This window comes from Macadamia integrifolia, chromosome 12 (assembly GCF_013358625.1).
Source record: "Macadamia integrifolia cultivar HAES 741 chromosome 12, SCU_Mint_v3, whole genome shotgun sequence".
Taxonomy (NCBI): domain Eukaryota; kingdom Viridiplantae; phylum Streptophyta; class Magnoliopsida; order Proteales; family Proteaceae; genus Macadamia; species Macadamia integrifolia.
The window spans coordinates 9,903,414-9,920,924 of record NC_056568.1 but is presented as its reverse complement, the minus strand read 5'-3'; the positions used below and the strand labels follow the sequence as shown (position 1 = coordinate 9,920,924).

Here is a 17,511-nt window from a genome sequence, read left to right as displayed (position 1 = left end):
ATCTTTTTCCCAAAAGTAAATCATTTTTCACTTTAATTTTTCCTTTCTTCTTTCTTTGGGATAAGGGAAGGGCAGAAATATGGTGCAATCAGTTAGCATAAAACTTTGCTTACTTAGGTAATACTCTGAATATTTTGTGTAACTCTCTCTCCCTCCTCTTAGAAAATGATTCACATGCAACTCCCACTCCAGCCCCCCATTGGTTGAGTCATTTGCTTAGGATAGCTGGCAGCGTACCATCCCTCGATTCAGGCACTGCTATGTCTCACAGAGATGCTTCCGCTCAATATTTTCCAATGCTTCTCATGTAAAATAGTCAATCTTCTCTAGCAGTGCAACAGAGGCTAATTCTGTGCTTCCCTAGAGCTTCTTGTGAATGGGAAGAAATAAAAAATGACTATTGAAGATCCCCCTCTTTTTTCTTTTCTCGACCCTAAAGTAGCTTTGGAGGTTTTAGTGGACAACCTTGTTTTTATTTATTTATAATTTATAATTTTTTTTCCAAGTTCTAAAGCTGCATGCATTTAGTTGCCACTTGGGATTGAGAATATATTGGAATTCTATAGTAATTCAATGCTTGATGCATGCTTTAAAAGGAACTCATCTCAGTCATGACCGGTTGGTTAAGGAAAGATAGGTGGTGGTTATATTTTGGTGATGCAAGGCGCCTTGGATAACAAAATTAATAGTTTCAATCAAGGCAGCAATCCAGGACAGCCTAAGGAGTTCTATTTCATAGATCACCATTGACCTTCAAACTATATTCAAATCCTCCACCAACTATAGAGTGATTGAACATCCATATGGTTCCGCTATGATCCCATTACAAACCTGAATATGTCAAGAATCAAAGATATTGGAATCTACCAAAATCTATCCACCATTCTGCAACTAGTTGAAATTAGAACTATGAATTTACTAGAAGCAAATGGCTGCAAAGAATAGAAAGCCAAAACCCAAACTGAAGGGGGCATCTGAAAGTGATCTTTTAATCTTAGTGGCAAAATGGTAGAATTTCACCATGGTAAAAGCATATAGGGCAGCAAATTTGCAACAGATTTTGGTTGTAATATGAAAGTTGTTATGAATGGTTTGTTGCATCCCAGAGCCTGAAAGAACATAAACTCTTCCACACATCATCACATCTCTAACCCAGGGGAAAAGGTCGAGGTGGATGGGAATTTTGAACTGTTGGAACCACAGAAAATTTGAACTACTAAATCAGAACAATCCTTCCCCATCCTGACTCTCTTCAGTTTCTCTTCAGCTTTCACCAGTTGTGATCTGTGATCCTGAAGAATGCAATAGATTGGTTCATTAAAATAACTTACCAGATTTCCCGCAAGAACGAAAGACGCAAGGCATGCTCCTTGGAATAGAGGTACTTTGGCTGTAGCATGGATCATGGATGCATTGTTCCCCTTTGCACATTGGTAGGAACTAGATCATGCATTAGTAATTTGATACCAGTTCAGCAGATGAACTCACATTATGACAGGTTGACAATATCGGAAGCTTTTGCTTCTCAACAAAGTCCCAATCTCTGGGTGTGTGAAAATTAGAATGTGTCCCAATGGAATGAAAAATGAAGCACAAAGATAGCCAAATAATTAATTAGTGAATCTGTAATAAATCTGGTTATGAAGAGGAAATCATTATATATTCTTTTTGTTCTTCATATGTAAGCTCGGATTAGAACCCTGCCATCTCAAGGGTTAAAAGGGCATTAACTTTCAGTGAGAACACGCTGAACTCAATTTTTATATAATACACGCACATTTTACTACTTAAAGGAAGAGGAAAAGAGAGGAAAGGAACATATTATGACCTAACTTTGGCAAGCCGTGCCCTTATCTCTTCTAGTTCTTCCTCATCATCAACACCCTCAGCAATTGCTTCTTCCTGCAAAATTCACACAATTAATTTCTTCTTCTGTAAGTCTCAAGCAACCAGGGGAAAAGTTTATAGGAAAGGAAATTACAGTTTAGTTGCACTGAATATACCTCCTGTGCTGCTTTTGTTGTCTGTGCAGGTTGCCTTATTCTCTCCCTCCTAGCTGCTTCTGGAAGCTGTGCAGCAGTTTCACCAGCTATTTCAGTCAAAACCTTGTCAACTTCTTCTTCAGTCTCTTCCTCTATACCTTCTGAATCTAAAGCTGTGTCAACAGCATCATTCACCATCTCTTCAATTACACCAGCCTATAAGCCACATGCAGACCAGCAGTTAGTTCCAAGCAAACAATCAATGGTCCAAAACAACCAAGATCCATGTACTAGCACTGTACATGCCATGAAATGTCATTCTTCTTTCCTCAAATTGGGGGGGGGGGTCAAGAAGAGTGGTAAGGGCAAATAAAACCCTTATGTAAATGCTAAATGAATTATGCCCTTGATCCATTTAAGAGGTAGAAATGTATGTTATGTCCTATTGCCATGCATAACAGCAGGATAAGGGGCTGAGTGTCACTTGATCCTCCGAGCACCATCCATGGATGGTCCTCCTTTAAAATGAATGGATTGGGAGATGGGAGATGAAGCTAAGGCATTAGGATGCAATATTAAGAATGAAGAAGAAAGAATTTGTGGTTAGGATGCAAAATTAATGAATAAACAAGAGGAGGATCAGTGGTGAAGAAACTGCAGAAAAGTAAGAGAAGCGAAACAAAATTACCTTGGTCATTTCTTTGCTGAATTCTTGCATTGTAATGGCCATTTCAGGCGCCTTCATGAGGTTATTAACAAGCTTCATGACCTCAGCACTCTTGGATAAATGACCAACTGTCCGAGCAATTGCTGCAATTCAACCAAGAAATGCAACTTAATCTATCAAGAATTTCACGAGAACACAGAAGAACCTAATTTTAATAGGTGATAGTACTGCCTAGTTAACAGAAGCAGTTATTTATTCTGGCATAAAATAGGATAGGTGGGAAATTGTTTTCCTACCTGTGGCCACAAAGGAAACTGAGGTCCATTTTTCAGACCCAGAAATTGTTAGCGTCTAAAAAAAACCAAGAATTTTTAATATATATGTATTTATACAGGGTTTAAGTATCTGTAGGTATTGTAACATATTGGTATTGGTAGGTATTGATATGAAACTTATTTTTCAAAAAAAGGGTGTATCGACCAATACAGTCTGATACGGGACTGACATATGGTCTGATACGGGTAGGATAGGCCTCCTTTAAACCTGCAAAACAGAAATCGTGAGTGAGATATGAAACTAAACGCAACCGAAGGCCTTGGAAACTTGTTTTTCTCTTCAAAATGAGTTGGACGAAATCATTTAACATAAAAATCAACTCTAATATTCATCATTTCAACAAAATTTGGGGACTTACAGTGTTCAAATCATGGATCGAAACAGATTTGGGTGAAAAAAAGTGGTAAAGTTGCATCTCTCTTTTTCTTTTCTTTTCTTTTTTTTTTTGGCCGGGGGGTGCTCAATCTCTTTTTGTTTTCTTACTCTTTAATAAGGTGTTCTATGCTTCAAAACTGTATTTTATATGTATCAATAAGCACATCCATGCGTATCTTACGACTCTTCAATATGATGCGATACCTCCTAAAATTCACCCCTCCAATACCCAATAGGCCGATACCGATACTTAAATCCTTGTCTCTATGTGTATGATATATATATATATATATATATAACAATTGTTCGATTAATGAAGAACCCAAGCAGTAAAATAAGGTTTTCAGAAATATGGAAGGGGGGAGAGTAGATTAAAAAAGAAGCTAATTAGAAGAAGAATCCAGGTCCCAATGATTCAACAAACAATGATGTAGCTACAGGCAGTTTCTAGTATTAGATTTAGTGACTTCATAAGCATTATAGCTGTATGAACTCTTCTGGGGGCAAGGATAGTGTGGATGAGAAGTTAGGATACTTTCCACAGGCATGTGGGTGTAGGCTTGGCAGGACTGTAACCCATTGCAGTACCAATGGCATTATCTGACACATGGCAAATCAGGTGGAGCCCAATTTTTAGTACCAGGTAGTACCACCCTTCCCTACTCTCAATTTTGTGCCAAGTGTCATCATAAAGCCAAAAAGAAAGTGAAAGAGTGCAAATCTTTGAATAATTCCAAACTGTTGAAAATACAGAGATAAATGTGCAATATAAGGAGGGCCATAAGATTTAATCAGGGCCCCAAATTAGACATGTTGCCAACACATGGAGCTGTCTTCCCATTCACCATTTTGGATTTTCCTACTTGGCACGCCCAATGGCAAAATTGGGGTGCTAGATCTACACTCTACATCTATACCACCAGGCCTGTATCCATCACCAACTTCAGTTTTAATTTTGGCAACGGCGATAGATTCCTATGTGCTCTTTCTAGCTTGAATGGCCCTATTGACCAGTCATACTCTTGACAGAAGGTTGGTAATGTAGAATTAGGACACTGTTAACCTATCCTACAATCAGGATCAAAATGTCCAACAGCAATTTTCAGCAGTAGCAACAGGCCATCAAATGCTTCCCAGGAATAGGTTGAATTACAGACAACAAAATAGAACAGAGGAATAAACAGTAAATAAGGAAAAAGGAAAGAAGGGAAATAGGTCTCTCACCCACAGCCTCTCACCACACTATCTGCCATAGCAACTGTCTCTCATGGCAACATGGATGTAAAACAACTCTTTTTATTTTTTATTTTTTCTTCCTTTCATTCAAATTGTTCCGAGGACTCAATAGGTCCAGTACATATATAATGAAAGGTACTAAAACCAAAAAGGAAACAAACAACTTAGAAAGTCCCTTACAAGAGAATACTGGGACTTGTACACCCACTTAACTTCTTAATCTTTTAAACTTCCAAATAGAAAGTAAATATAAAATAAAATAAAATTAAACCTCAACTAAAATAAAATCCAACTATTAAATATTAGAAACTAACAAAATAGAAAGTAAGAGGATTGTCCCCAAAAATAGAAACTAAAGACCAAACATGATCTTCTAGAAGAATCCATCAAGGAAACCACCACTCCAGCAGTCCTTATGGGGGCCCACACTAACAGTAACATGAACAGTGTTCAAAAACAGTACACAAACAGTGTCTTCATCCTTTTCTTCTCCATGCTTTAATCTACATCACTTGGACCCTACTTAGACCTGAAAGGGAGGTCAAATTGCGATTGATTCCAAGGCACAAATTCTTATGTGGTATGTCAAGAGGGTCACAGGCCTACACCAGAGTTCAACTTCTGTTCTTCAAGTAGCATATCTGGAGTCAAATACTTTAGATACGGTGGTCTTCTTTTTTGACGGGGTGCTATGGAGTCAAAGTTTTGCTGTAATGGATAGTTTTGGCTCTGGTCCAATTACTCCCTCCATCCCACAAAGACTCTTTTTTTTGAAGTTTTTCTTTATCTCAATTTTGCGTCCATTACAACATCAAATGCTTCAATATATTCTAATTTTCCCACACTATCATGAGCATGATTAACGCATCAAAAGAGGGGAGAGAAGGGTGCATTAAGTGAGGGAGGAAGAAGAATTCAAAGTTAATGGTACTCAAGCTATCAACGGCAATATAGGAACGGAAACAAAAAACTATTAAACAATCAATGCAATAACACTCTACATACAAAGTGAGATTAATTTGTCAAACTTGACAATCTATCTGTGGGTTGCTGGGAGTATGTGGTATGGACCGTAGGGTTCCCTCCAACTTAAGTTGACTAATGGAGTCATGGACCGCTTACTTTTAATGCAACAAATTTTTCTTCCAGCACTGCAAGCAATCCAATCATCTATAGCTGAACACCCCCCCCCCCCAAAAAAAAAAAAACATGCCTCTCTCTTTCTCTCTCCACATATACTATGTGTGTGTATGTGAGATGTGCTCTGGTAAAATAATTTACATCCTTGTTGGCATCCTGCATTTCTTCCAGGTTTCACAGAGTTTGGCATCTGAGCTTTTGCTTTGCCTAAATTTTTGAAACAAAGTCGCATCCACATCATCATAATACTTCTTAAGACAAGTTATAAATTAAATAAATGAAAGGTTATCTACGATAAAGGTTGACGAAGCAAGAGGCTAAGTTTCCAAAACCTATCTACGGAGCAGATTTTAATATGAGAATATCTGTATGATCCAACCCAAAAATATTAGTCTGGAAAAAACTGTGAATTCATAGGTTCATCAAAAATTGGGATGCAATAAGGAAAATGGGTCTATTTGTAGGGTAAAATGGGGGCAGAAATTTGGTCAGATATGGCATGAAACTAAACTCAAGGAGGTCCTTTCCAGACTAAACGGGCTTGGCTACACAAATCCTGTTTTGGCATTGCACTTAATTTAAATCCATAACTGCAGATACAAAGGCCAACTCACGATCACTCAAGTTGAAAAAACCAAAGACAGTATGGAGGCAGACTGCAGATACATTTGTGGTTCACATAAGGTAGGAATGGTTATGGGATGAGTAAAACCTACAGCCGACCTTGCTCTGCTTCTATCGGTTAGACTCTGGTACATATCTTATAGGGTTATATGGGATGAGTAAAACCTACAACCCACCTTGCTCTGCTTCTATCTATTAGACTCTGGTACATATCTTATAGGGTTATCAGTCCTCTGTCATGCAGCTCTTCTGAAGTATAAACCCAATGTCTCAATCAGGAGTTTCAGCATTTGAGTTCTCCACCTCTCATGCTCTGTGTCTAGGTTGTTGATAGATAAATCCTTAGGTTAAATTAATGTGCGCAATAATACAGATAATGGACCAGAAATTAAACAGTTTGAGCTGATGTTCGAGCTCTTTGACCATATGTGAAAAATTGTGAACCATCCTTTTGGAGTAACTCAATGATTGCCGTAGTCATGAGATGATCCTCAAATATCCTGGTGATGATCATGTCGAAATACATTGTTGTTGCCTTTACTTAACAGCTCAAGCATTTGGGATAAAGCAGTTGTAACAGATCACACCAGATGGAGCATCCATCCTGATTGCCTGATTGCCTCTAAAAAAGGGGTTATATGTTGTCTTAAAATTTTTCCCCTTTTCTTGAGCCATCGTCTTTTATTTGGCCTTTGGGCTTCAATTGGGTTAGTGTACACATTAGACTTGGTTCGCATACACACACTAATGTAATACTGAATTGAAATCAATACAGTATCAAAACAGAATTGAATATCAGAGAATAAAATTCCAGATTAAGGAGAATAATCAAATATCAAATTTAGGTGGTCAGATTAACTCAAAGCTCAGGTCAAGTTCTGATTTCAGGGTAATAGAACACTTCCTGAAAATATCAAATCGATCCAATGGTTGGATCAGAAGTTATGAAGCAATCCTACGGATACTAGGAGAGCGGTATAACAATAGAATACTATATAGAAATCAGAATTACAATGGCAAATCAATTCTGATCTTACAATAAAAATATCAACAACAATAAATCAATAGAAACAGTACCTCGAATTAGCAATCGGAGAGACGGCATTAAATCTGAAAAACAGGGTCAGAATTGGAATTATAAAATATATCCAGATCAGCCGGTTAGATCAGTAAGAAATTCTAGTGTAAGGTATTGCCTATGGTGATGGACAACTCTTCAAAAACTGAGAATGGTCTGATGGCCAATTCCCTCAATTGAATTTCAAGTAAAAAAGGTTGCATATGAACTCCTAGAACAGACTACAAATTGCAAAAAACCATCAGAAAACTTACTTGATTAATGGAGGAGATGAAAGAGGGAAGGAAAAAAGAATAAGGAAGAACACCTGGGCTTCTCACCGCAAGGTGGTTGGAAGGATCAAACATCGACCAGCCTTTATCACACACAAGGATCCTTGATCAAACACAAGGGACATCTCTACTCAAGGGAGAGAGCAGTAAAGACAAAGCTTTTCATTAATCAAAAGTCGTGTACAATGCTGGACCCCCTAACAAACTTATATAAAAGACTCAAAAACAGACTTAGATATTAAAAACAAAAAGTCTAATCCAATCCTTAACTAATTATGTAACATAAACTAACTAGGAAACTGACTCAAAACAGGACTGAACTTATAGAATCCTAATCCAGCCTAACTAAAACACTTGATAACAATTAAACTAATGAAATAAAGACACTTAAATAACTAATCTCGTATGTCTAGCCTCTACCCATACATTAATGTGGCCCATTACAAAGAAAAACCCATTGGACAAGGCCCAACATATATATAGCACAACCCAAAGCTTATTTCTAATAAAATAAGCCCAATTAGATGATTTATCTACATCACACTCATGCATACATACACACAACCGCGGCGGGGGGGGGGACCCCATTGAGGGACAGTTTTGTTACATGGTCTGTTGAGTAAGACTTTCCTAAATGGCCTTAAAAACCAACCATGTGGAAAATCAGACTTGAAAATCTACCACATGGCAAATTAGATGGGGCCCGACTTTTTGTGATAAGGTAGACCCCCTAGGTCCTTACTCACATAGTCCCATGTAAGGTTTCAACCAAAATTCATTTTGGCTAAGTGACAATATAGGTTTTTGAAAAATCTTGACATCAAAATGTTCAAAGTAGTGTAAAGGTTATTTTTTTCCCTGGGAGGTTGGTTGGGGCCGAGGGATTGTATGTTCATAGAATTGTGTCAAAGTCTTTTCTGTTAGAAGGGAAGCTATCCATTTTTCCTTTTAAAGAAACAAACTAACCTTTTCGTTTGGTTTTCTGTTAGCCATATTGTTTTATGAAATATGGTAAAAACATATGAAATTCTATACTGTTCTGGGGTATGTTAGGCTGAATGGAAACTGGTCATTCAATGATGTATAATAGTCAAATGACTCCATTTTAAAGGAAATTGGGGCATTGCAAAAATTATGGCAGGCCAGTTATAGATGACTCATTCCCATTGGTTGTTATAACGAAGATATAAATTTAAATCAACCAAACATTTGCATGAGTAAATATATGAGTTCCCAACTTAAATTCTCATACCGACACTTTCTCCGAGATGCATCGAGATTGAATTAAGTTGAGCCTTGTTCTCGTGAAGCCGGTTTACAGCTCTTCTTGATCTCACAATCTCCTTAGCAAGTGCCTAAACATTACACGCAAAAATGAAGGGCAAGGCACGGGAGTTGGGGTTGACGAAAAAGACTAATAGAATGTGAAAATCATGCAGTGTATCATAATAATAATAATTAATTATGCTGCGTTTGGATACATAGAAATGGGAAGAAAATAAGAGAAAGAAAACAGAAGGATTTATGAGGACTCTCGGCAAGTTGATTAAACATAGAAAATCAAAGAGAAAGTAGTACATAAAATATTTTGATTGCTGTTGTCCAGTGGTACAGATAGGCAGTGCAGTTCCCGCACCACAATTTCTTACACATGGCATGCCTACTAGACAAATCCTAACCGTTGAATGGGAAAGACACCATATTGGTCAGTTTTCAAATTCAAGGCCGTTTTCAATTGTATGGCCCCATCTTGTATTGCACATGTTCCATGGTGTTTTCAGTGATCCAGAGTTGTTCAAAGGTTTGTGCCTTTTCAACATTTTGCTTTGATTGTTTTGATATATGGAAGGGTAAGATTGAATTGCACATAAGTAGGGAATGTGGCTTATCTGTCTCTTATCTATCACTAAAAGTGAGGGCACCACTTGACCTGCCATGTGAAAGCTAGGGCTGCCATAGAACTAAGGTGTGGTTCCAATGGACATGCATCGGCTCCTCCTAATAATGATGAAAATGCCAACTTCACAAAATCTATGAGCCTCACATCTCAGACGAATTGTACAATTTTTTTATTTATTTTTTTTTGGGGGGGGGGGGGGGGGGGTGGGGGTTTAAAAGATGGATATATCCTTTTGTTGAATAACATGATATTTTTTGTTGTTGCGATCCATATACGTACTCCGTCAGTGTACTTTATGATCATTCATACTACAATTGGTCAATGTTCTGAACTACAGTCTGAGTTTCTTCGTGTAGTAGGATGGTAGGTATAATCAGGGTTTTAAGTATCAGTGCATATCATACCGTATCGGCCCTTACCGATATGATACATGGAATTTTTAAAACCCTTTCGTATCGATACGTATCCTATGATACATCACCGATACACATCGATACGTACCAATACTCTATGGAAAAAATAAAATCGAGCGAAATGTATGTTTCGGTATGTATTGGTGCGTATTGGTATGTATCAACCGATACGGTATGATACGTACCGATACAGTGCGCTAGGGTCATATAATGGCCAAGTTGGGTCATTTTTCAGAAAAACACGACTTTTTGAGGGGTTTTGTTCCAAAGTTGCTGCCAGCCATATTTCTCTCTAACTAAAGTGAAAATCAAGGTTGGGAACAAGGATTTTACATTTATGGGACAACTATAAAACCTTGAATTTTTAGTGCGATACCCTCAATTTAGTGTTTATACATAATACATGTTATCCATAGTGTTTTTTAACAATTTTTTTATGCAAAAGTGTATAAAAAAGTGTTTCCTATCCATTTACATGTGTATCTTTAGTGTATCTTAGCATGTCTCCGATACGATACGATATCCTCCGATACGTATCTTAATTTTGGCAGACCGATACGGCGACCGATACCGATACTTTAATCACTGGGTATAATTATATCAGTACAGTAGGTTTCATATAATTCTCAAGTATAAACATATCTGTCCCATATGATGATGGACTGCAAACTGGTGCTTCTAACAGAACAGTGCAGGTCCTTGCCCTTTAGCTTATTACATACTGTAACTTGTGTGCTTCTGTTGGCCTGCGTCATTCAAAGAAACTCTCTAAACTGTGTATTCACATGCTACCTGTAAGTGAAGGGGAATGTAATTTCATAAAAAACAAGACATGAAAACCTTGACAATGGCCAAACATTCTGCAGAACCCAATTGTAGAGAAGTGGCTGTGCTACTTTTGTGTGAGCATGATTACCCATCCCCCCCCACCCCCCCCCCCCCCCCACCCCCCAAATACAGGATTAAAAGGAGACGATTTTTTGTTGAACTTGCACATTAGAATGTTAATTCTGTCAGATGTAGTTCCTGAACTGGACCAAACTGGAGATCTGAAGTAGGGATAGTTGTTCTTCTTCCTTGTTACTATCAACAGTTGTATGTTTCCAAAAGACAATAGCAGTCATAGCTTTGATTGTTTCTGGAAGGGAATCAAAACAGGACAGAAGATAATGTAAGGCTGAACAAAAGTACTCAACCCCAAGATAACAACTCCAACACAAGTAGGGAAAATAGTACACCAACCACCGAAATAGAAACTCACAAATTCAACCTATTGGCTGGAAAGAACAACCAGCGATAAATGGATATGCTACCCTACTGATTAGACAGCAGGTAAGGGTCAGGGACAATCACTAAAACTTCATAGGTCCTTGTAATAGATAACAGAAGTAGGATAGAAGTACAGCACCTCAGACTTAGAGATTTAGATCAAAACTGAGAATTCTTAGAACTTACAAACCAAGGCCCAGACAGGGTTGAAACTAAGTTGAAGGTGGTTGACGATAAGCTTAATAAAACCTCAAAGTCCAAGCCTGAGTTGATGGCTGGTTGCAAAGATCCAAAAGTTCTTGAAAATTAGGGCACCCGAAGGGAGAAATTCGATAACTTAGTACCCAGGCCTTGGGAAGCCAAGGAAACCTGGTCAAGTGGCCTTTATGTTGCCCTTGTGAAGTCCTCTAAAGATGGCATGCAAAGGCCCTAAGAACAGGGAGATATGAGGGATCAAACTGCCACCTATAAAACACCTTCAAATAGGTGCCACAAGCCTTGAATAAAACCCAGATCACAGCAGCAACACTCTATGATGTAACCTTGATATTAGGCTCCTAACAGAGCTTAAGTAACCCTCACAATACTCACAAAACCAGAAGCCATAGAAGAAAATAGATAGAGAGTCCATGGAGGAGAAAGGTGGGTGAGGGGTGGCTCTCTCAGCCTGGGCCTCTCACCCACAACTATCTTGGTTATCTACAGTCTATCCCAAACAAAGTTTGAGCAAGCGAACATAAAAAATAAATTGATTTACTTGTGTGTATCAGCTTACAATTGACGCTCTTTATATAGGATCAGCCAAGCCTCACAAAAAAGGAAACGTTACAAAAAGGAGAGTAACAGAAAAAGGAAACTAATTAGAAAAGGAAATTACTTCCCCAACTAAAGACTTTCCTAAGCTGAACTTTATTCCTTGCATAACAAGAAGAATAAAAACTGAATAGGAAACAAATCAAGTCTTCTACAAGGCCAACCGGTACTCCATTTAAAACAGAAATCGGTAGTGGATTTTCCTTGCTGGCCAAGCTTTAGAATAACACAAAAATAGGCTCCATCTTCAAATCAGTAGAGAGAAAAACTGGCCTCCATTATCAAGGGCTGACCGGACCAGTCTAGGGTTGACTGGTCTGGTTCTTTCTGCTATACTTCATACCAGCAAAGTGATCTACATCAGAAGATAGTGCAATTTGTTCCTGTTGCAAGAATGGGTTTTAAGGAAGTGTCAGTCGCCAAACGGACCCTGAGGGGTTTAATGGTCTTTGTAATTCTCTAGAACTTTCTCTCCATTATTATAAATAAAGAAGGCTGATGTAATATTTGACACAAGTCATTAGCCCATCCAACATGGTATCAAAGCAGAAGGCAGGGTCTCACCTTCCACTCTCCTCTGGATCTTCTCCAGGGTTTTGCTGCCTTTTTTGTTCCTCCTAAGGTGTTCGGTAGTGTATGCTATGCTCGGGATCATCATCCTCACGGGAAGTATGATCCTCGTGGCATCCAGTGTATTTTCCTAGGGTATGCCCCTACTTAGAAAGGCTATTGATGTTTTCATCCTCCCATTCGGTATTGTTTTGTGACCATAAATGTGGTCTTTCATGAATCTGCATCTTACTATCCCGTGACACCTCTTCAGGGGGAGTCTCTTTTCATCGTGGAAGATGTGTCATCTCTTGAACTTTCTATTCCCGCTGGTGTTCCATTTCAGGGGGAGATTGACACTCCTACTTCAACGTCGTAACCAGAGATGTGTGTTTATAGTCGCAGAGAGCAGACTCAGGCCATTACTCATCCAGTACCTATCCTACCACACCAGTCGTCTCCTCTCGAGCCTGATCTCGTCCCCTCGGACCCAGGTAATTCTCTTTCCCCTTCTGTTGATCCTTCCCTTGAATTACCTATTACTGCACGTAAAGGCACTAGGTCTTGCACTTTACATCGCATTGCTAAAAATGTTTTTTATGACTCAATTTCGCCATCCTACTATAGTTTTGTGTCTTCTCTAATCTCTGTATCTATTCCCCATACTTGGCAGGAAGCAAATGTAGACTCAAAATGGCATGCAACTATTGTTGAGGAGATGCAAGCCGTCAAGAAGAATAACACATGAGATCTAGTGTGTCTTCCTTCCTAAAAGAAGACAATTGGTTGTAAGTGGGTCTTCATAGTGAAACAGAGAGCTGATGGCACAGTAGATCCGTACAAGGCCAGATTAGTTGCCAAGGGCTTCACTCAGTTGCATGGGATCGACTACCAGGAAACTTTTGCTCATGTCGCCAAGATGAACACAATCGGTGTGATCCTGTCTTGTGCCGCCAACTTAGACTGGGATCACTAGATGTGAAGAATGCCTTCCTCCATAGAGAACTTGAGGATGAAGTATATATGGGCATTCCTCCGGGGTTCACTTGCTCCAAAACCCAAGGGAAGGTATGCAACCTGAAGTGGGCACTATATGGGTCGAAACAATCCCCTCGTGCTTGGTTCAAGCGCTTTCACAAGGCTATGATTGCTATAGGCTACTTTCAGAGCAATGTTGACCACACTGTGTTCATCAAGAGATATGGTGGGAAGGTTGCCATCTTGATAGTCTATGTAGATGATATTGTTGTTCCTTGTGATGATCTGGCAAAGATCTCTCGCCTCAAGAGATAATTGGGTGAGGAATTCGATATCAAAGATCTAGGATAACTTCCTTACTTCCTTGGCATTGAAGTGGCCAGGTCTTCTCGTGGGATCTACTTATCATAGCGGAAGTATGTGCTTGACCTTCTTTCTGAGACAGGCATGTTGGGGTGCAAGCTGGCAGATATTCCTATAAAGCTACGATCACCTAAGTAGCAAGGACAGTGATTCTATGGATAAGGGAAGGTATCAAAGATTAGTGGGGTGTTTGTTCTATCTTTCTCATATTCACCTTGACATAGCATTTGCAATCAAACTGGTTAGTCAGTACATTCACGATCCCTACTCAACATATATTGAAGATCTGTTGCGTATTATCCGTTACTTGAAATCTACCCCAGGACGTTGCATCTTTTTTTCTCCTCACAACTACATGAGGGTGGAGGCCTTCATAGATGCTAATTGGGTAAGTTCTCCTGATGACCATAGGTCTACTATTGGTTATTACACATTTGTTGGTGGTAACCTTGCTACATGGCGAAGCAAGAAGCAAGCCGTGGTTGCCCGTTCAAGTGCTAAAGCAGAGTTCCGTGTCATGACTCATGGCATTTGTGATCTCCAATCACTTCATAGTCTTATCACAAATTCGGTTGTCCTTACCACTCTTCCTATGAAGCTCTCTTTTCACAGTAAATCTATTAGCATTGCTCACAACCATGTCCAATATAATCTAACCAAGTATGTGGAGATCAATAGACACTTCATCAAAGAAAAGCTATATATGGGTCTTATCATTGTGCCATTTGTCCCTAGTTGTGAACAGTTGGCTGATGTATTTACTAAATGTCTTATTAGTAGGTTGTTTACTCATATTATCTGCAAGTTGGGCATATGTGATATCTATGCACCAAGTTGAGGGAGAGTGTTGCCGACCCCATCAAGTTGGGATAAGGTTATGGTTGTTGTTGTTGTTGTTGTTGTTAGTCGCCAAACGGACCCTGAGGGGTTTAATGGTTTTTGTAATCCTCTAAAACTTTCTCTCCATTATTATAAATACAAAGGGATGGTGTCATATTTGACACAAGTCATTACCCCATCCAACAGTTCCCCATTGAAGTTGTTGTATAATGAAAACTGCTTCACAAAACCTGTAGCAATGGGCTCAAATAGAACATAATCCTAAATAAAGAGAGAAAGAAAGAGGTAGAGGCTTGTTCACCATGAACAAAGCTAGGGTTTCACCATTAAACCACTTGGATGAGAACCATTCCCTCAATCATAGCAAAAAAAAAATTACTTAAAATGTACAATTTACAAGGTTCATATAGATATTAATAGACCCCAACATCTCTTCCGATTTTGAATTTAGAATTCCAATTGTAATTACAATTTTAGCAACTTTAGTGAGAAATTAACCCTTTTCTAAAATAAAGAATGCATTAATCTAGGAAATAAACTCTAAAGAAGACTCCTACTTACAATAGTAACTCTGTCACAAATTCACTCCATTAGAAAGTTGGCCATAACTATTCAAATGTATCTCATAATCGCAAGTTCTTGGTCTCATATGATACGTAACTCGAGAGGCTACCAAACTAAGTCCTAACAGAAGTGACAGAAATAATTAATTTCCTATAATAAATACTTCTAATCACATAAAACTGGTCCAATTCTAGGATACTCCCGCATCACTATGTCGACCAATCAAGTTGCATTCTTTTTATTCATTAATTTTTTTTTTCTCATAATACCATAATCCCCAACAATTACATGCTCTAATTCTAGAAGTTAACAGGTAGAAAGATTCAATCAAGAGCCATCGTCAAGTCAATTCCACTATGAGATGATGGCAGATGTATCCCCAAGCAATTGATGGTCCAGAGATGGTTTGCAACCATCTGTGGCTTTAAAGCTGTTTCTTACTTATAAGGGATTGAACCCCTCCAATTTTCATCAGTTAGGAAGAGATCATATGTAAGTCATTTAATTCTACTATCAAAATCCCACTTGATCCTCACATCTAAAAATCCATTTTAGGGCCTTGCTTTTTTATTCGTTGGCTCTATAACTGGAAGTATGTGATCCTAAATGTAACTGGACTTACCGATATTGTATCTCCTCCTAGGTAAATTTAAAAATAATAATAATAATAATAATGTTGTAGAACAAGAAAAAAAAAAAAAAAAAAAAATAGAAGCTATAATCATGAATATAATGACTAAAAACGGTTTCATTAAAAAAAATAAAAAACTCATCTGCATTTACTGAAAATTCATCGTTGCATTATTCTTATTCTACCTTTGCAGAGACCATGTCGTTTCTCTTGGCAGCTTCCCTAATCGCTTTCTGTACACTTTTCTCTTCTCTCTGCACATCTAGAGAAGGGTTGGAAAAAAATGCCCGTTAGTTACAAACAAAAGAGGAAAAATTTCAGTCAAGATAACTCAAAAATGAAAGTAAGATTGGAATTCGTGAAACCAAGAACTTAAATTACTGTGATAGGTAGAGAAATGAAATAGGGGAAGAGACAGAAAGGAGAGAATTGGTTCCGATCAGAAATTCACCTCGGATTTGGCGTTCGATGTTGCGGCACTCTTGCCTGAGTCGTCTTTGCCAATCTCTCAATTGCTGCTGCGGATTTGGTTTCTGTAAAAGAAGATTCTTCATTTTTTCCATCTCTATTCTGTATTAGAAACGAACCAGAAGAAGAAGAAGAAGATGATGATGATGATATGTATGACGACGATGATCCAATTCCGATTAGATCGCTTAGGACCGAAGCTAGTACAGAAGAAGACCTGTAAAGGTAAAAATTGAATTGGAGGCACTCTGAACTGGTGGGAGGGATATTCTCCTCTCTCCTTTCTCTGAATTGGGAAAATGCTGAAGAGACGAGCGTGTTCAATATAGACGGCTAGGATATCTCATCAATGGGACCCATACACGTACGGACGTGGATTGTTGGGATAAGGTTATAATTGTTGCTGTTGTTGTATGCTGGGCCTAGCCCATTTACTAATTGGTCCGAAACAATGTTTGATTGTAGCCTAGCGATCAAGATTCAAGACCGACTGGATGGTTAATCCTTCATTTACAGTCAGATTAGCCCATTTAAGCCCAATTATAGCATGCTTATAGTCCAATTAGGCAATTATCCCGTTTAAGGTCCAATTAACATGAGCTCAGTTATGAACCGGTCACCAACCGCCTAAATAGAAATGTGTTGATACCCCGGCCTATGAGGCCTGACTACCTAAACGTCGGTAACAGTGTGGCCTTAAATGGTTCACAATCATAATTACCTGCCTCTTGTATGTTGGAGGTTTGAAATGCCCTTCACTTTTCCAGACACCATCAAAGTGTATTCCTCTTCATTGTGGGTGAAAGAAAAATTCTCTGTACAGTTTTATATGTGGGTAAAGGTTGGCTAGATAGTTCACTTAATTCAACCATTATGTATGTTAAGATTTGATGGATATGTAGAAACATAACATCTTTAAAATACCTCGGATGGTGCCACAATCTGTTCTACGGACAACAATGTGTTAAACTACTTCAATAAACCTATGCGTGAGGTATTCATCATCTGATGTT

The 17,511-nt window shown here is 38.5% G+C and overlaps 1 protein-coding gene across 1 annotated transcript; it reads right to left on the bottom strand.

Moving 5' to 3' along the window:
- Positions 1 to 1,586: 1,586 nt before the first annotated feature.
- On the bottom strand, positions 1,587 to 16,791 carry LOC122057822 (vacuolar protein sorting-associated protein 24 homolog 1-like). The gene is made up of 6 exons (XM_042620124.1): positions 16,482 to 16,791; positions 16,216 to 16,292; positions 8,963 to 9,065; positions 2,671 to 2,792; positions 2,004 to 2,198; positions 1,587 to 1,902 (listed from the first exon to the last, which is right to left on the bottom strand). Exons 1-6 carry the CDS (start codon positions 16,591 to 16,593, stop codon positions 1,822 to 1,824), a joined length of 690 nt encoding a protein of 229 aa, XP_042476058.1. The 5' UTR covers positions 16,594 to 16,791; the 3' UTR covers positions 1,587 to 1,821.
- Positions 16,792 to 17,511: the final 720 nt, after the last annotated feature.